Source organism: Mustela nivalis (genome assembly GCF_964662115.1).
Source record: "Mustela nivalis genome assembly, chromosome: 1".
Classification (NCBI taxonomy): domain Eukaryota; kingdom Metazoa; phylum Chordata; class Mammalia; order Carnivora; family Mustelidae; genus Mustela; species Mustela nivalis.
Genome location: NC_139020.1, coordinates 154,576,056 through 154,596,967, shown reverse-complemented (window position 1 = coordinate 154,596,967; position 20,912 = coordinate 154,576,056). Strand labels below are relative to the sequence as shown.

The window sequence follows — 20,912 nt, the reverse complement described above, 5'->3', positions numbered from 1 at the left end:
TTTTTTGGGGGGGGGCGATACCTTGCTTTTTTCCCCCCAACATATCCTGATTACTCTTTAAACCTGATTACTCTTTAGCACCTGATAGTTGTCTGATCTTTATTTTTTTTTTTAAGATTTTACTTATTTGTCAGAGAGAGAGAGAGAAAGAGCTCAAGGAAAGGGAACAGGAGAGGCAAGGAGCCAGATGCCAGACTTGATCCCGGAACCCTGGGATCATGACCTTAGCCAAAGGCAGACACCTAACTGAACCATGCAGGGGTCCCAGCTGCCTGATCTTTAATCAGTTATTTTTCTGGGCCTTTGCTTATTTTTGGCAAATATTAGGGTTAACTAGGTGATTTTTTTGAAAACTGACAAAACTGTAAGATATTTAAAGATTTACAGTGTGATAGTCTGATATATGTATACACTGGAAAAATATTCTCCTCATCGAGTTAATTAACACATCCATCACCTCACATATTTACTTTTCAGTGAGAACATTTAAGTTCTACCCTTTAAGCAGAATTTACTCATCTTATAACTGAAGTTTGTAACCTTTTATCACTGTCTCCCTATTTCCCTGACCATCCAGTAGCTGGCAACCACTTTTCTACTATCTGTTCCTATGAATTTGACTTTTTTTAACATTCTACTTGTAAGTGATACCATGCAGTATTTGTCTTTCTCTGTCTGGCTTAATTCACTTAGCATAACGCATTCCAGGTTCATCCATGTTGTCATAAACTGCAAGTTCCCCCCCCACTTTTTTTTAAAACGGCTCAATAATAATCCACATCTTTATCCATTCATCCACTGATGGATACTTAATAAGTCATTTTCATAGCTTGGCTCTGAGACAGTGATTTCACACTGCTTTTGGGTATAAACCCAGAAGTGGCATTGCTGGATCATATGGTAGTTCTATTTTTAATTTTTCTGCGGAACCTCCCTACTGTTTCCCACAATGGCTATACTAGTTTATGCTGCCACCATCAGGGCACCGAAGTTCTCTTTTCTCCACATCCTCACCCAGGATCTGTTATCTCTTTTTGGAAAACAGATATCCTAAGAGATGTGAGATGGTATCTTACTGTTGTTCTGACTATATTTCCCCAAGATTAGTGATGTAGAGTACTTTTTCTTGTATATCGATTTTTGGGAAAATGTCCAATTGGAACCTTTGCTCATATCTCGTTAGGTTATTTATGGTTTTTCTGTCTCTAAGTTGTAGGACTTCCTTGTATATTTTTGGATATTAACCCTTTATTGGATAATATGGTTTGCAAATATTTTCTCCCATTCCATAGGCTGCCTTTTCATTTTGTTGATGGTGTGCTTTGCCATGAAGCTTTTTAGTTTGGTGTGGTCCCAGCTGTTTAATTTTTCTTTTGTTGCCTTTGCTATTAGTGTCACATCTAAAACATCTGTATTTCGTGTATTTCTATTCTGATCTTTTTATTTCTTTCTGCTAACTTTGGGCTTAATTTATTCTTATTTTTCTTTTCTAGTTCCTTAAAGGTAGATAATTTTTAAGATAAAAATCTTGTTTTGTCTTCTACCTTTTCTCTGCCTTGATTTTAACTAAGCATTTTACAAGATTCCATTTTCCTCCCCTTTTAGTATATCAATCCTTTTCTTCTTTTTTTTAGCAGCTGCCCTAGAGTTTGCTATAAACATTTACACTAATCCGAAGTGTACAGCAGCACTATAGGAGCACTATACAACTTCTCTGAGTTTTCTTTTCATCTCACATATCCTGAACTGGGGACTAGCATCAATAGGCATAGATGACAAACAAAAATAAGAGCGAAAAAAACCCTCAAAGCCTCCTCTCTGTAGCCAAAGGAGCAGCAAAGAGCCAACTTAGCACAGACTTAGCAAAGGAACCCATAGCTGGAGTTGCAAGCTGGCCCACTATGTCAGAACCAGAGACTGGGTGGTTGGTTGGTTGGCTTTTAAAGATTTTATTTATTTATTTGAGAGACAGAGAGAGAGCTTAAGAGCACAAGTGGGGGAGAAGGAGAAGCAGGCTCCTCGCAGAGCTCGGAGCCCAACACGGAACTCAATCCCAGGATCCTGGAATTACAACCTGAGCTGAAGGCAGATGCTTAACCAACTCAGTCACCCAGGCATCCCTTGAACCAGTTCCTTTAAATGAAGAACCAAATGGAAAACCCCATTCTCCACCCTATATCCACTGCAGCAGGTAGGCCCATATTGCCCACACCAGCAGCACCAATAGCCCCACCAGCAACCCCAGCCTGCTACCCAGCTGCAGAGAACAATCCAGGCCCACCACTTTCTGGCCCTCTACACAGTGGCAAAGGACAACCCAGGCCCAGTGTCTCCCCACTCTCAACCCAGCAACAAAAGGTGGCTCAGTCATATGCCTTCAACCTCACAGGCAATACCATCAGAGAATGAATGGGAGCCCCACTGGCACAAGTGGCCTGGCCCATAGTGTATGCCCACAAAAGTGCTCACAGACCCACAGGTACAGCGTCTATCTCCCACCTTCCACCTAGCAGCACCAGAGCCGGGGACGCACACATTTGGTCTCTATGATTGTATCAGCAGAAATTGAGTAGAACCCCCCAGCAGCGCCAGGTGAACAAAACAAACCAGAACAGCACCGTAAGAGCTCTAAAACTCAAACTGTCACTGTAACTACAGCCCACCAAAATACACCAAGACTTATATTTACCCAAAGAGGGAAAACACCTGCTAAATTATATATTTAAATGAGATCAAGAGTCTCCGAACACATATCCAAAATATCCAGGATACAATTTAAAAAATCACTTAGTATACCAAGAACCACGAAGAACTTTAATAAAGAGAAGACAAATGACATCAACACAGAGATCAATCAGATCTTGGAATTATCTGACAAGAATTTTAAAGCAGCCATAATAAAAATGCTTCAACATGCAGTTTGGGATTTTCAAAACATGAAAAACAGAAAATCTCAGCAAAGAAAAGTCATAAAAAAAGAATAAAATTATCTAAAAAATTACAATAACTGAAAAAACTCAATGGGTTCTAGCACAGAATGCAGAGGTCAGAATCAGAACCTGAGAACAAAGCAAGAAAATTTACTCAATCTGAACAGAGAAAAAAAAATAGGATGACAAAAATTGAGCTGAGCCTCAGGGCTTAAGGTACAATAACAAAACAGGTAACATTTGTATTAACAGAGTCCCAGAAAAAGAGCTCTAACCCCCCAGAAAAAGAGCTCTAACCCCCCACTTTTGAGGGGGGGCTAATGGGTTAATGGATTGAAAAAACTGGCCAAATGGGGCACCTGGGTGGCTCAGTGGGTTAAGCCGCTGCCTTCGGCTCAGGTCATGATCTCAGGATCCTGGGATTGAGTCCCGCATCGGGCTCTCTGCTCAGCAGGGAGCCTGCTTCCTCCTCTCTCTCTGCCTGCCTCTCTGCCTACTTGTGATCTCTCTCTGTCAAATAAATAAATTAAATTAAAAAAAAAAAAAAAAGAAAAGAAAAAAGAAAAAACTGTCCAAAGATATAATGGCTAGAAACTCCCCAGACTTGGTAAAAGACAAAATCCTATGGACTCAAGAAGTTTGGGAACCCAACACAGAATAAAGCTGAAGAAATCCATAACCAAGACATCACAAACTTCAAAAACCAAAGACAAAAAAATCTTGAAAAACACCAGGGAAAAATAACATTATGAGAAGATCAATCCAAACTACAGACTTCTCATCTGAAACCCTGGAGGCCAGAATTAAGTAATACAGCATCTTTCAATTGCTGAGAGAAAAGCACTGTCAGCAGCAAATTCTTATATCCAGTGAGACTATCCTTAAGAATGACAAAAAGACTGCCTGATATGAAGGAAAGCCAAATCCAGGGATTAGACAGATTTGGGTAACAGAGATTCCATCATTTGGATTCTTATTATCTCTACGTAGGGGCTGAATAGAGAGAGGCAGCCAGGAATACTTGGATGATGCAATGATACATATCTTTTCACATTAAAAAAAGGGGGGAGGCCTGGGTGGCTCAGTGGGTTAAAGCCTCTGCCTTCGGCTCAGGTCATGATCCCAGGTTACTGGGATCGAGCCCCGCATAGGGCTCTCTGCTCAGTAGGGAGCCTGCTTCCTCCTCTCTCTCTCTGCCTGCCTCTCTGCCTACTTGTGATCTCTGTCTGTCAAATAAATAAATAAAATCTTAAAAAAAAAAAAGAAGTCTTAATAAAACATTAGTTTATAAAGAGCTTTTAATAATTTGAGAAAACACTCAAGGTAAAATATTAAAAAAAAAAACAATAAAAGCAACAGACAAAATTATACATAGTTCTGTTTTATATATCTTTTAACCATATAAAAGAAATTGGGAAGAAATACTACAAAATGTCACCAGTGACTGTGATGCTTGCCTCTTGACAGCATGAAATGATGTTTTTGTATTTTCCAGTTTGACTAAAATATTTGTTACTTTTTAAATACTTGCTAGCTGTTTAACTAAAACCCTAACCACAATGTGCTGAAACTAGTGATACAAAAAGCCATGATAACACTCAGAGATTATGATCAATTCTGCAGAAGAATGGGGAATGGTCTCAACAAAATGATACAGCACAACTACCACTGCATTCTCCCAAAAATGCAGAGTTGTCTTTTACGTACCTGTGAATCTGTCCATTTTTATGCAAGTATTCCAACCCTTCCAGCACTTCTTTGAGTATTGTAGCAATGGTAGGTTCATCTAGGACTCCACTTTTGTGCTCCCCCTTTGCCACAATGTACTTAATAATGTCTAGAACAGAACCTGAAAACAGAAGACAAAATTTGATATGAATTTTTGAATCGTTCAATATAATTCAGAGACATTTTGAAATAAAACCATATGTAAGCCTTTTCATAAACTTAAATGTGTAGGAAAGGAAAAAAGAGAAAATACAAGGAAATATGGAAGTTTAATAAAATTATTAATTTATTCTTGATTGCAATCTAAAACAGAAAGCAGCCTAATATCCAAACAGCAGTGTTATACCAGCATTTCCTTAAAATTAAGAATTTGGAAAAGGTAAGAGAATTTTTAACCACATCTGAAAAATACCAGGTAAACCATACCCATCAATAACACTTTAGTGTAAGATACCACAAACTAATTTAGGTTTCCAATATTGGATCAGATTATGCAACACTGTACAAATAAATACATAAAAATACAATTACAATGCAAGTCAAATTACAAAAGAAACACTTGGCAAGTGAAGATCACATGTGTATGCAAACCAACTTAAGGGTTAAAATTACTCTTCAGGTTAAAAAATAATCATAAAATAGGTACAAGAAAAAAATGAAAACGATAAAAACAGCAGTTCTCTTTCAATAACAGCCCAGATATATTATCATTCCTATTCTTCCCCGGATCTGAAATAACACTCTGACTAAAAACTGGGGGGAGACAGAGAAAAAAACCCCTACGCAGTAATTAAAATCAAAGACTGCTGACCACCATAATTAGTTATTATAATCAGAAAAGTTTGCTAGAGACTCTTAAGATTTTTGGCAGTACAATGACCCATAAAGACCACAGAAGCAAAACAAAATCATCTCTGATATCAGAAATCATGCCGAAGAGTAGATATAACACAAATGGCACAAAAAAGTTTGGATTTCCATTTCTTGGCACAAGACCTCAATGATCAAGACTGAAATTAAACCACAAGGTTATGCTGAAAATTTGCCCTAGTGGGGGCTTTTATTCACACACTTAGAAGAAAAAATGTATTTCTAAATAGATGGAAAGAAGGGTCTAGATGGAATCCTTCAAAACACATACATTTACTTCAGTTTCCACCTGAAATCCACTAATTTGATTAACTTGATTTAAAAAAAGGTATAAATCCAGGATGAAAAAGAAAACAAAGAAAACAAAGAGGAGAGACATCAATCATTTTTTGGAGGAAGTAAAACAGAAAAAGTTAACTAACTATGCAGAGTAGAGCCATCTGAAACCCAGATGCCTGTGAAAGAGTATGTTAATTAGGAAACAGCATATTCCTACAGAGCACATATACAGACAGCAAAGTCTACCTAAGGGGAAGTGAAAGCAGATTGAAGAATAGGGCTGAAACCAGGAAAACTGTTGAAAGTTCATTTATCCAGGAAGAGATGCCCAAATTCCTCTCCTCTCTCTGGAAGCCCCTCCCGCTCCCCACGTCCTGCAGGAGACAGTTTATTCTCTGGAGATAATGAACCAGGAAGGCTCCAGATTCCAAGTGGCATTTTCAAATACATTATTACACACTTTCCCCTCTTTACTGCCGGAATTCACGAGACTGTGACTCACAGAGGGAGAGGCCTAAAGGAGACATTTTGTTCTGCTTAGTTTAATCAATCACATATTAGTCCCCAAAGCCAAGTAACTATACCAAAAGGTCATATGTTTCATTCGGAGAAACTCAGGCCCCACAGGAACTGCTTAGTAAGAAGACATTCTTACTAAATGCCAAATGAATTATAAATAAATAAATGCCAAATGAATATGTTTGTAATGTAAAGAACATCTAAAATAAGGAATACAAAGGGAGAAATTCCTACTAGGAATTAAAAATTAACACAACTTATCTATTCAAAAATTTGGCAATATTATATGCAAGACCTAGATCTGGGTACCACAAAATATGTCAAGATACTCATGGTATAACTGCTGACTTTCTGGGAACTTCCAATCTGGGGAATCCAAAACATGGAGTAATAGAGACTTAGGGCATAAAGTATTTGTCTTTTTAAAGATTTTATTTATGTATTTATTTATTTGTCAGAGAGGGAGAGAGAGAGAGCACCAGCATGCAGTGTTGGAGGCAGAGGCAGAGAGAGAGGCAGGCTCCCCCGATAAGCAAGAAGCCTGATGTGGGGCTCAATCCCAGAACCCTGGGATCATTATCTGAGCCGAAGGCAGCAGCTTAACGGACTGAGCCACCCTGGTGTCCCAGGGCATACAGAAAGTTATTAGATCTGTATTTTTAATGACTTTAAAGGAGGGATTCCTTCTTAAAATCCTCCAAGATTTTTTTTTAAGATTTGATTTATTTATTTTACAGAGAGAGAGAGATCACAAGTAGGTAGAGAGAGAGGGGGAAGCAGGCTCCCTGCTGAGCAGGGAACTCGATGCCGGACTCAATCCCAGGACCCATGAGATCATGACCTACGCCAAAGACACAGGTTTAACCCACTGAGCCACCCAGGTGCCCCAAAAATCCTCCACGATTTTAATGATTTCATATCATTAATGATCAACAGGGAAATTAAAGCGTCCAGCACAGACATTCTGAATAAGCTATATAAGAAGTTCCCTCTCTTTTTTTAAGATTTTATTTATTTGAGAGAAAAGAGAGTATGTATGCAAGAGACAACACAAGTGGTAGAGAGGGAAAAGCAGGGTGCCAACTGAGCAGGGAGCCTGATGCAGGCAGGACTCAATCCCAGGACTCTGGGATCATGACCTTAGCCAAAGGCAGACACTTAACTGACTGAGCCACCCAGGTGCCCCAAGAAGTCCCCTCTGCCTATACAGTCTCTTTTCCATTTCAGTCTTCCCTTATAGGTGGAAAAATTTTTATGCCACAAAGACCCTGATCTTTAACTGACAAATATTAGTCCCAGAAGGTGTTCATTTTTTCCCGTATGATTTCTTCAGCATCTTGCAGCATCTAACATGATGACAGTGCTTACAATCATCCTTCCTCTAATATCAAACTTACACAGATCTCTTCATATCAACTAAGAAATGTGAAGGTAAAATATGTTAAGCAAAAAAAGACTGCAGATTACCACTGGATGATTCAATTAACAGCTCAGGCAAAGTAGGAATAATGAGGGAAAGCTATAACAGCACACACAATCTTCCGTCCTTGGGCGCAATCTGGAAAAAATACTCCACAGGGATAATCCCTTCTCGAACTTTAACACATGAAGGGATTAGTTGGTAAATTGGTTAAAAATGCAGATTTCCAGATCTTGCAGACTGTCATTCAAGAGATAGAAGGTGGGCCCAAAAGATGTATTTTAACAAACTTGACTACCTGACGAACAGTGTCCACTGAAATCTAAGCATTTCTCTGAGTAAAAGCAGAATAGAAAATAAGAAGCAATGGGTACAAATCAGGTAACAAAGCAAAAAGTAAAAATGTAGATACCTATTCCAAAAAGTCCATCTCATGTCTGCTTTCCTAGCCCATGGCATAGAACATTTAAAAAGCAATGTGAAACCTTTAACGGCCCAGAAAATCATTATTAAATATTAAAATAATATTGAAAAAGTGGCAAAACAGCTGCTGGTTTAGACACTTAAGTGAGCTCAAATTACTCAGTCAACATGTTCGTTTCCTCAGTTTACTTTTATGAAAAAACACTCTTTGAATCCAAAATTAGCTCATTTTGGTTACTAGAATTTCTGCCAAGAAGCTTTAACCAGTATTTTGCCACTGGGCTTTGATCTTGTCTTCCTAAGCCACGAAAGGTTTCAAAGGTGACAAAATTTGCTTGGGCTCAGTATTCCATTTCAAACAGACATGCCCCTACACTGTTGCTTGAACAACCAAAGTTGGTGACTATTATTAATACCAGGTATTTTACCTGGGTCCTGCTTAGATTACATAAGTTCCCATGGAAGATGACAAAGTTGAGAGCATCCCTGAAGAACAAAATCAATTCACTAAGATAGCGATTTTAAATTAGGTTTCTTCAGGGTCACAATTTATACCTCTAATTTCTACAGATAATTCTCTCTTCTCCTTTCAGCAGCTTTCTTAATTACTTTGATTTCTGAAACTTGCAGTTTGGTGCTAATAAACTGCAGAAATATTTACTTAGATCAGAACTGCTTCTAATTTCTGAGGATTAACTTCTTACGCTAATAAATTCCAATATTCAATATCAGAGTTTAATTCACAGAGGAGTATCACAATTACATGGAAGCAATAAGAAGACTATAATAGGGGCACCTGGGTGGCTCTGTGGGTTAAGCCTCTGCCTTGGCTCAGGTCATGATCTCGGGGTCCTGGGATTGAGTCCTGAGTCGGGCTCTCTGCTCAGTGGAGGGCCTGCTTCCCACCACCCCACCCCACCCCGCCGCCTGCCTCTCTGCCTACTTGTGATCTCTCTCTCTCTCTCTCTCTCTGTGTGTCAAATAAATAAATAAATGTTTTTTTAAAAAAGGACTATAATATTGACACACTGAATCTAAACTTACTTTAACCATGATGTCCACCTGCTTGGTAGGTATAAGAGTGATAGCTGCAGTTCACGATAGCTGCAGCTTATGATTTTATTAGCTTATTAAACTTTATATCAATGCAATGTTGCTAAATGAAAAGTATGCTTTTGTTTTAAATATTTTGGCTAAAAAAGTTGATGTGAAAGAAGGTCACCTAAACATACTTCCATCTATTCTGGTTATTTATATTATTTAATTACTCAAAGGGAGCCTCTGCTTATCAATGGTCTTCTCCTCTCACTCTTTTGGCTCCAGGTGCAGGTCCCCATCAGTTAACACCATACTCCTCCATTCTGCCTCCAGAACCTTCTCTGCAGTGTTCCCTCTATGTGGATCACTTCCCCCATCTCTCCCTTGATACCACCTCCACCTCCCACTTCACCTGGCTAATTATGACCTATTCTCTAGGTCTCAGCTGAACATCACCTCCTAAGGGAAGTCCTCATTAACCCCTCCACATCCATTCTCCCTCAGTTGGGTTACATTCTCCTGGTACCTGTTCCCATGGCACCTGAAACTTCTTCCTGGTCCTCTACATAGTTAATTATTTAATTGTAACTTTTCCTTACTATCTACGAGGCCCATAAGAGCAAGGAACTAAGGGTATGATTCACCAATATATTGGTGATCAATAAGTATTTGATGAATGGAATGTTAATTGAGCGCTAAATCTTGGCAGTTTCTCTGTATTTTAAAAGCATTTTATAGGGGCGCCTGGGTGGCTCAGTGGGTTAAGCCGCTGCCTTCGGCTCAGGTCATGATCTCAGAGTCCTGGGATCGAGTCCCGCATCGGGCTCTCTGCTCAGCAGGGAGCCTGCTTCCATCTCTCTCTCTCTCTCTGCCTGCCTCTCCATCTACTTGTGATTTCTCTCTGTCAAATAAATAAATAAAATCTTTAAAAAAAAAATAAATAAATAAAAGCATTTTATAGTTCTGCTTAGTTGTAGCTTTTGTTTTCTAAAAAGTGTTTAATGTATCTGTTCAATTTAAATGTTTATTCACTTTATAACTAGAAAAGCAAGACTTTATTTTTCTAAGATGTCAATTCTTTAATATCTTAAAAGGTTTAGGTATAAGATTATATTGACTCATAGAAACTGAAGTAATTAAAAAGAGAGTTAATGGCTGGAACATGTTTGAAAATTATCTTCCAGGAAATCTGCTGAGTCCCAGGGCTGGAAAAATTGGGCACTGTCCCAGGAAACCTAAGACCAGGAAAGGCAGAGGGGTACATTTAAAAGACATCCCACCCAGCTACATGTCCTACCCCTTCTAAGATCAGGATATATATTCCCTGAGAGAAAAACAGAGATTCTTTAAAATATATATATTCATTCTGCTTAGGAGTAGCAGAAAGGATGGGTTTGCATACCGGAATGGATGAAGGAATAAAGCAAGACAATGTATTCCTATTCATCAAAGGACTTTATAGCGAAACAGTAAAAACTTTGTATTATACATTTTCTGTAAATTACAAATAAAGCAAATTATGCTATAGGTGATCAATAATGAAAGATACAGTATTACCTAATATTCCCATATCTGTCCATACTGAAAGAACCATGCTTGACCACCATTCTTGAGAGGTGGTTGGTGTTAGCAAGGATTCCAACCATCATATGAACAGGGCCTTTAACAAAGCCATCCAGTTTCTCCAGTGTGTCACTAATGGGATTGAAACAAAAAGGTGATTCTGGCTACACTGAAAAGCATCAAATAACACGGGATTATTAGTAATGGCTAAATTTCCTGTGCATCTACATGTCAGCACAATGAAAGATACCTGACATACGTCACCTCATTTACTACACCCCAACACCCTAAAATACAGAAAGGTATCCCCTTTGACAGAAAAGTTAACAGGTTCGAAGAGTTTAAAAAGTTTTCCCAATGACATAAACCTGCTAAGTAGGAAAGCAGAATTTAATTCTAGAGCCTGAGCTCTTTGACAGCCTCTCTGGGGAGGTAAGGTGTTCAATGAAATATAGTATTATCAATTCCAAAATGGAAAATCATGCTCCCATACAAAATACATATGGAAACAAAAATCAAGAAGCATAGTGATGGAAAGGTTGGTAGCTCCATCACTCACTAGTCCTCCCAATCTTGCTTCATGATCCAAATCCATGCCTTGGCAAAATGTCTAATGTACTATATGACTTGGGCCTTCAGGTAACCATAACAAAATGTTCAATCTATACATGACAATGGTCCGCTGTTGGCAATCAGCAATACTTACATTTTATTCTAAAGGCTTGAGCAGAAATAACTGTATACATACTGCAGGATAAAGCACCATAATTAACTATGTTAATATTGGGGATCAAAATTTTCTGTGTAAGAGAAAAGAGATTCAAGTACAATTTTAAGAAGTTTTAAAAGTCTATAATGTTAAACTTGAACTGGAAACACTAATTCCAAATCATTATTTTTAATACACTATATTTCCAAGTTATTACAACTTGAAATGATGACAGTGTAGTAGCAATGAATATCCCCAACATCCCCGACATCCCAGTTATGCTCTCTAAATAACTTTCTTCTAACAAAGATCAGAACCCCTTAGAGTACTGGCTGATTCTGGGTCTGGGAAAAGCAATATAAATGTGACCCTAAGAAATCTTGAACCAAAAACTAAAGGATTCACCTCAAAAGGACATAAGAATAAGCTTAAAGGGAGACCCACTGACAAAGTTTCAGACAATCTGGGCATCAAAAAAATAGAGTAAAACTGACCGGAAGTCACTAAATATGTAAAATTCTTTGTGTCTATGTAATGACATTTAAAAAAAATGAAAGCCTTACCCAACAAGGGAAAAAAAAAAAAACCTCTCATTTGCTACCACTGGAGGTGAATACTAAACCAACTTTTTACTCTGAAAATTGGTACTTAAATAAAAAGAATCAAATATGTATCTTCCATTTTTAGTAGGAACTACAATACAGATTAATCAAAGAGCCCCAGTTAATAAGGTAAAGTTCCTTTACACAGAAGAATGCTAGTTTATATGTGTAAAAGAAAGGATGCAATAAGTCTCCATTCTGCAAACCTTCACAGAATAACTGACTCAAATAAGGATTGTGAATGGATGCTAGAATTATTAAATGAAAGACTTGGGGGGGGGGGAGCCACCTGGGTGGCTCTGTCTGTTAAGCATCTGCCTTCTGTTCAGGTCATGTGGGACTGGAGCCTTGTGTCTAGCTCCCTGCTCAACAGGGAGTCTGCTTCTCCCTTTCCCTCTGCCCCTCCCCTCTGCCTGTGTTTTCTCTCTCTCTCAAATAAAGAAATGAAATGAAATGAAATGAAATGAAATGAAATGAAATGAAATGAAGAAAGAGAAATAAAGAAAGAAAAACAAAGACTGACTGACTTAGGTGGGAAACTGGATACTCACAAGTGCCCAAGTATCATCTCACAGATTACCTGCTAGCTGCAAAGGGAAAAAAAGTTAACCTTTCCATGCTGAGGTCTGGCTGTCAAAACCTTAAGCAATCAAAAGTAACACCACCATTAAAGATATAACAAGAGGGCAAATACTTCCTGGTGTGATGCACTATGAATACACAGCATTACCCACAAAATATTGTTAAAAAAACATTTTTAACTTAAATCTAATCAACATTTTGGTCCAATTTTCAACTTGCATAAAGAGGGGAATACAAATCAAGTTAAATATCACCAGAAAGATATGAGCAGATAAATCCAAAATGTGGGTCATTCTACAAGACAGTTATTCTCAGACCCTTCAGACTAGAACCTTCAACAAACTTCTGTCATGGAACAGAGGAAGCTGGAGGGAATCATCACAGATTAAGAGCATGCAACCAAATGCAGTGTGTGAAACCTGTCTCAGCTCATATACCAGCATCTTTAGCAGATACTATATTTTCAGTATGTCCTCAAAAGCAAATGTCCATCAACACCAAACCAGGATAAAGAAGAATATTTTTAGTAACCTTCCAACCAATGGAAGTTAGCATTTCATTGTACTCTACTCACCTCCACTTAGCAGCTTCATGACTAGCCACAGTTCATCTTTTACTACAAAAGACGTGTAGTAAGACACAATATTAGGATGATGGCACTGACTCATGGCTTGAATTTCTTTCTACAAAGAAGAGAAAACATGATAATATATTAGATGCAAGCCTAAACAACACCACAAGTTAGTGAATTCAGATTTGAAAAGCCCAAGACTATGTAACAACCTTTGCAAGATCTACAATTAAACCAAAAAACTCCTCAATTTCCCTCAGTCCATTCTGACTGATCATTCCACTCACAACCTCTTTAACTAGAAACATGCCTGCTTTATCACAGCCTTACACAGCACCATAGAGGCCTCCACTAGGACATGTTTTTCTTTAAGGTGCCCTTGAAAAACTCTCATGGGAAATCTGGTTTTACAGCCACAGAGGATAATTACTAATAAATAGAGGGTGGTTTTGTTTTTGTTTTATCGTGTCTTAAAGTGTCTATTTTCTTTTTAAATTTTATTTATTTGAGAGAGAGAGAGAGAAAGGGCATGCACACACATGTGCAGGCAGAGGGGCAGAGGGAGAGGAAGACAAAATCTCCAGCAGACTCCACGCTGAGTGGGGGAGCCAGACTCGGAGGTCAATCTCACAACCCTGAGATCATAACCTGAGCCGAAGGAGATGCTTAACAACCGAGTCACCCAGGCACCCCATTACTTTACTTTTATTACTCAAGTACTGAAGTACAGTTGACATACAATGTTGTATTAGTTTTAGGAATACAGCATAATGATTTGACAATTCTATATATTACTTATTGCTCACAAGTGTAGTCACATCTATCACCATACATTATTATATTGACTATATTCCCCATGCTGTACTTTCCATCTTTGTGACTTACTTATTTTATACTTCTAAGTTTGTATCTCTTAACCCCCTTTATCTGTCTCACCCATCTCTGCAGCCGATGGCAGTGAGATTGTTCTCTGCATTTAAGAGTCTGTTTTTCCTTTGTTCACTTGTTTTGTTTCTTGGATTCCACATGTAAGAGAAATTTGTCTTTCTCTGTCTTATTTCACCAAGCATAATACTCTCTAGGCCTATCCATGTCACAAATGGCAAGATGCCATTCATTTTATAGCTGAGTAGTATTCCACTGTGTGTATCTGTGTGTGTGTAAAATCACCTCTTTTTTAATGTATTCATCTATAGATGGACACTTGGGTTGCCACCATATCTTGTCTATGGCAATAAACAAAGGGGTGCAAATATCTTTTCAAACTAGTGTTTTCATTTTTTTTGGGTAAATACCCACGAGCAGAATTAATTACTGGATCATATGGTAGTTCTATTTTTAATTTTTGGGGGTGCCTCCATACTATTTTCTACAGTGGTTGTACCAATTTATATTCCCACCACTAGTGCAAGAAGGTTCCCTTTTCTCCACATCCTCGCCAACACTTGTTATTTCTTGTCTTTTTGATTTTAGCCATTCTGACAGGTTTGAGGTGATATCTCATTGTGGTTTTCACTTGCATTTCCCTGGTGGTGAGTGATGTTGAGCATCTTTTCATGTGTCTATTGGCCATCTGGCTGTCTTCCTTAGAAAAATGTCTATTCAGGTAGAGGGTGCTTTTTGGTTTGTGGGTTTTGTTTTATTTTAAAAATACTATTTCTTGGGGCACCTGGGTGGCTCAGTGGGTTAAGCCACTGCCTTCGGCTCAGGTCATGATCTCAGGGTGCTGGGATCGAGTCCCGCATTGGGCTCTCTGCTCAGCGGGGAGCCTGCTTCCCTCTGTCTCTCTCTGCCTGCCTCTCCATCTACTTGTGATTTTTCTCTGTCAAATAAATAAATAAATAAAATACTATTTATTCCCATTTTTGTGAAATAATTAACAATTCTCAGTCTAATAAGAAATATCCTGAAACGGCAAGGTCAGAAACCGAGTCCAAAGTAGAAATGTGAGCTCCTTCTAAGCTTACTCTACCTCAGGTTATGAATTTAGATTAGCAGGGCCCTGAGTGATCTGGGCCCTGCTTAACTCTCTCATCTCAATCCTCCTATCTCACTGACCCAACCCCAATATACCTCTACGATCCAGCCACAGTAAACTTCAGGGGACCATGCTTCTTCTAACCATGGACATTTAATGGCATTGCTCCCTCTACCTCAAATACACCTCCCCTCATTATTTTACCCTGGCTAAAAATGCTAATTCTTCCTTCTAATCTAGCCAAAATATCAATTCCATCAGCTCCCCAAGTTGAGTTAGGTATCTCTTATCTTCCAAACTCCCTGTGTATCTCTTTACATCATGGCACATATGCACTGGGCAGTACCTTGGGTACTTATTTATCTATCCCTCCCTGGTAGACTGAGAACTCCAGAAAGCAAGTACTTAAAAGTGGATCCCTAAATGCAAGCTGGTGTATATTCCATGCATCCGCGCACACACACACAGAGGACTGTTACTCAGTCAAAAAAAGAATGATGTCTTGCCATTTTAAACAACATGGATGGATCTAGAGGGTATAACATTAAGTGAGATAAGTCAGAGGAAGACAAATATACCATATGGTCTCACTCATATGTGGAATTTAAAATACAAAACAAACAAAATAAAAAGACAAAAGCCAGACTCTTAAATACACACAACAAATTGGTGGTTGCCAGAGGGGAAGTGGGGGGGGGAGACGAAAGAGATAAAGGGGATTAAGAGAAGATTTATCGTGATGAGCACTAGTAATGCACAGAATTGTTGAATCATTATACTGCACACCTGAAACTAATGTAACACTGTACTTGAATTTAAAACATCCATGAAAAAAGGTGGATTCCCTAAATACTGCAGAACTTATCATATTATATTGTAATTGCTTATTTTTCTGTATCCTTCACAAAACTTTAAGCTCAGTGAAAGCTGAGCCTCTGTATTCCTGGCACTTATCACTCTGACGGGCACACAGTACACCTGCAATAAATATTTACTGGATGAATTAAATCCTATAGTGCTTTATAAAACTTTTTACTTATTCAAGTACTGTACTTGCCCTATGACCTTGATATTTGTATAGTAAAAATAAATTGTGTAGAAGTTGCCCAAAACTGGATTCAAAAGCAGTGCTCCATGAACATTAGTTTTTCTTGTCTCATCTCTAACTGAATGTAAATTTCTTTATAGCAAGGTCTTTGTCATATACATTTCTGCAACCTCCAAAGTCACCAGCACAGTCTTCTGAACTAAAAACTAAGTAAAACTAAAGTAAGCACCTCCCTGTTGACATAGTTACAAAAGATTAAAAGAAATAAGAGAAGACATATGAGAGAAATATATGGCAACATATATTCCCAGTGAGTCATAAAGATAGTAAATATTACAAGAATTCATTGGAAAGAAGAGTGAAGGTAGGCAAGACGTCCTCTCAGGGGAGGTTTGGTTCTACAGGATATAGGGAAATTCCAGCACTTCAAGGCACAAACAAATACCAAAAAAAAAAGAAAGAAAGAAAGAAAGATGAACTATACAAGACATATTTTAGGATGCAATGAGTAGACCTGTCTAGGGTAAGTGGTTCATGCTTTCAACAAATATCTACCAAGCACTTACTACTAGGTGCCAGGCACAGTGCTAGATGATTGACTACAATGGTGAGCCCTCAAGAAACCCAGAGTCTGGTGAAGACATTAGGCAAATATTAATTTAACAAAACACAGTGATAAACAGTTGGATAGAAGTACCAAATACTACATGACTTCACTGGAGAGGCAAATTATCAGAAAACAGGAATGAAAATAAAACCTCCTATAAGAAGTTTTACTACACTGACACAGGAAAGGTAACTAGACTTCATAGGTTTGACTGTTTAATCACATGGGGCCATATCATAAAGGACCGTGTAACTGTGTTCAAGAATTTAGGCTTCATCCTAACAGCAAAGGGAAGGCATCAAAGGCTTAATTATATATACTGTTTCATAAAAATCACTATGGCTGCAATATAGAAAATAAATGAGAGAAAACAAGACTAGAGCCAAAGACACTGTTGAACGCTATTGCTACGACCTGGGTGAGGGACGACGGTGGCCTAAAAAAAATGGTAACTAGTCACTCAGTCTGGATAATCACACTGTGATCACATTACTATTAGGAGAAGATGGTGAACAGCATCTGGGAACTTTCTGTACTTCTTCTGTAACTCTTCCAGAAGTTTAAACTACCTCAAAATAGCTTTTAAAAAATACATTGTAGGATGGTTGGGTGGCTCAGTTGGTTAAGCATCTGCCTTTAGCTCAGGTCATGATTCTAGGGTCCTGGGCTCCCTGCCTGGTGTTCCCGCTGTTTGTGCTCTAGGGTCCTGGGCTCCCTGCCTGGTGCTCCCGCTGTTTGTGCTCTCTCTTTCGGTCAAATAAGTAAATTAAAATCTTTTTAAAAATAAATTAAAAGTACATGGCAATATGAATGAAAAGAAAGGAAGGAGTCACGAGATATACTGAAGAGGTACAAACCACACGACTTGGGGACCAACTGGATAGGGTAGGGGAGACAGAGGGTAACAATTCATGCACATAGAATTGGGGCCAAATGGTCCAATGTCTTAAAAGTGAAGCTAAGGATTTTCATTTTCAGCTCTACCCTGAGAGAGGGAACCATCAAGGGTCCTCTAACAGGAGACTATTAGAGAACCATCGAATTTGAACTCTTGAAAGGGCCTTAAATATTTTTCTTTCTTCTATTCCTTTAAAGGTAGGGGTAGAGAGGGGTTCCTTTATCTTAACTCCCATTGGAGTTATCCTTTTCCCTTTCCTTTCAAAAGCAAAAATAAGTATGTAAGTGCTATATTCACTCTGACTCAAGTTTCCCAGTAGCTCCCTTCCATCTGAAGTGAATTCCATCTGTCTCACTGAAAGGACTTTCTTTAAAGCCCTGTTACCTTCTGCTGCCAGAGCTTTCCTGTGGATTTCTCTGTTCTCCACCTGAAGCTTTCTCAAGCATTGCTTAATGATGACTTTTCATTCTTTCCTGAAACTCACTCATCTTGATTTCTAACATTTACTCCTGGTTTTCTAATTACCCCAACACAAAGAGTTTACCTCCACTTCACACCAGTCAGTCAGTCCCCAAGCAATGTTAATTTACTCATTCATTCCTATTGACTGAACACAATAAAGTCCCTGCCCTCATGGAATGTTCATTCTAAAACTAACAATTCAGGCACGCCTCTCAGGTCCCCTTCCTCCTTGGGAGCTTTGTGCTATCACTTTGCTATATTGCTCAATAAACCCTGCTTTGCTGCCTACTAAAAAAAATAAAAATAATAAATAAATAAAACTGACAATTCTTCCATCTATAAAATGTCTAGGGAATGTGTTTTTCTTTCCCTTATCACTGTCACTGCCTGAGTTTAGAGTCTTAATACCTCTTTGTGTGGCCCTGTGTACCTCAAACCATGGGATGCAACCCACACAGGCCACGACACAAACTAAGTAGATAAAGATAGAAACAAAAATGAAATAGAAAATCAGAGTGCATTCTACAGAATATAATTAAGAATTGTTTTATGAAAATATTGTTTCAGTTATATATTAGTATTTATGAATATATATATAACTAATTCTTTTCTAATTCTAAACCTCTGCCTGGTAAGGTTTCTATCTGTCTATTCAAAGTGTCCCCAGCCCCGGTGGGCCAGAACATAAAAATCTCTACAGAGGCCTCCATCTTTGTAACTAGGAGTACACCTCCTCCTCTTACTTCACAGTGGTTGACACCTCTCCTACGCATCTGTCCCGCTTGGTCCTGTACAGAAGACAAGAGTGTTAACTCTTCATTCAACTGGATTGTAAGCCTCCCAATAGAATGATAGACATTTATGCCTCTTGTGTTCCCTTCAGCTCTCTGGCCAATGAATCTAGTACTAGCAATTGCCAGAGAAGAGAAAAAGCTCAAAACACTGCCTAGTGTGTCGTGAGTAACAGCTCTGGAAAAGGTAAGTGTAGTAAGATTTTATAGCTGATTTTCCCATCACACTTAGCAAAGGTTGTCAGGTAAGAAAACATTTTGACAAGAGAAAGGAGCAATATACTACACCTCCTCACCAGTAACTGTCACACAGGATACACACCTAGAACATAGTTCACATCAGCACCCTTTCTACATTATAGCAGAGACCATTTTGAAAACAAACTTAAAATCAGGACACCACAAGTTTGGTACGCTGATCTAAAACTAAAGGGCTTCTTATCTCTTGGAAACTGAGCCCTTCTCACTCACATCTCAGGTCCCTGACACTATAAACACCACAAATAAACCAGCCTTCTTTATATTCCCAATGTTTCTTCAGACTTTAGTGGGATCTCACTTGTTTGCCCTCCAAAAAGGCCAATTGTTTTAAATTTGTTGTTACTAAGGGGCGCCTGGGTGGCTCAGTCCCTTAAGTGTCTGCCTTCAGGTCATGATCCCAGGGTCCTTGGATCGAGCCCTGCATGGGGCACTGTGCTCAGCACAGTTTGCTTTTACCTCTCCCTCAGCCCCTCCCCACCACTCATGCTCCCTCTCTCTCAAATTAATAAATTTGTTAGATGTTTTACTAAAAGTCACGTCCCCTTACTTATTTGCCAAATATATAAATACTATATTTGTAATATAAAGCTTACTGGACTATGCAGACAAAATGATGAAGGTCTAATTTATTTTTTTCTTTTACTATGCTATACCAAATTTGCAATCCTCTACAAGTAAGGCCTAGTGTAATAACACAAATATTATTTTCAAGATGTCAAATATCTGACAGATGCTCTTTTGACTTTTGAACCAAGATTATAATTAGTTACTATTAGATGAAGTAGGAAACAACAGACTTTACTCAGAAAGACCTGATTTTTTTTTTTTTTAAGATTTTATTTCTTTATTTGACAGACAGAGATCACAAGTAGGCGGAGAGGCAGGCAGAGAGAGAGGAAGGGAAGCAGGCTCCCCGCTGAGCAGACAGCCCGATGTGGGGCTCGATCCCAGGACCCTGGGATCATGACCCGAGCTGAAGGCAGAGGCTTTAACCCACTGAACCACCCAGGCGCCCCGAGAAAGACCTGATTTTTAATCCAAACTGTCACTTACTGTATGATTTACTTCCTTCATCTAAAGGAAGTAAATGGAAGAGCATTCATCTAAAGAAGAGCATGGAGGCACTTATGAGGGTAAAGTACACTTAAGGGCCTATCACTAAAAAGATGTTTGTTGTTACTATCATGTGAGCACAGTCAAGTTATTTAAACTTTGAACTTTCATTTCTTTAGTCATGAGGTAATAAATGAGACTTTCATTCACCTTTATGCTATCCTTAAGGGTTATGTAAAATAACTGGCAAATGATACAAATTCATACCTGGCTTCTCAAATTCCAGTCAATATATATTGGCTAAAAATTCTGATTTTCCCTTAAAATAATTAGTTTACACTTTACAGCCTCCTTTTATGATGATTGCAGTTCAAATATCCAAATGATGCTCCAAGGGACTGTAGGCATCTCTAAATGCAAGATCACTACCTACGATTTCTGTCGGCATGTCCTTTCAAGTGTATATTCTCTCACAAAAGCAGCTCAAGATCACTACAGCTGGATCACTACAGTTTGGATTTTCTTTAGCTTCTACACACATATTACCAACTCCTGAAGACATGCTTTTGGGGTTTTTTGT

The 20,912-nt window shown here is 38.5% G+C and overlaps 1 protein-coding gene across 4 annotated transcripts in view; it reads right to left on the bottom strand.

The window, feature by feature from the left end:
• Positions 1 to 20,912, bottom strand: part of OXSR1 (oxidative stress responsive kinase 1) — a 100,590-nt gene that overhangs the window by 56,032 nt on the left and 23,646 nt on the right. The window contains exons 1-4 of one of the 4 annotated variants that reach the window (XM_082745774.1): positions 12,633 to 12,663; positions 11,477 to 11,517; positions 10,765 to 10,902; positions 4,638 to 4,779 (exon numbers count right to left, since the gene is read on the bottom strand). In XM_082745774.1, the coding sequence (XP_082601900.1) occupies positions 4,638 to 4,779; positions 10,765 to 10,801 (179 nt within the window). In that variant the 5' untranslated portion in view covers positions 10,802 to 10,902; positions 11,477 to 11,517; positions 12,633 to 12,663. Of the gene's footprint in view, positions 1 to 4,637; positions 4,780 to 10,764; positions 10,903 to 11,476; positions 13,347 to 20,912 lie in introns of those variants that run through there. The other 3 variants (XM_082745772.1, XM_082745773.1, XM_082745771.1) reach the window with 3 other exon arrangements.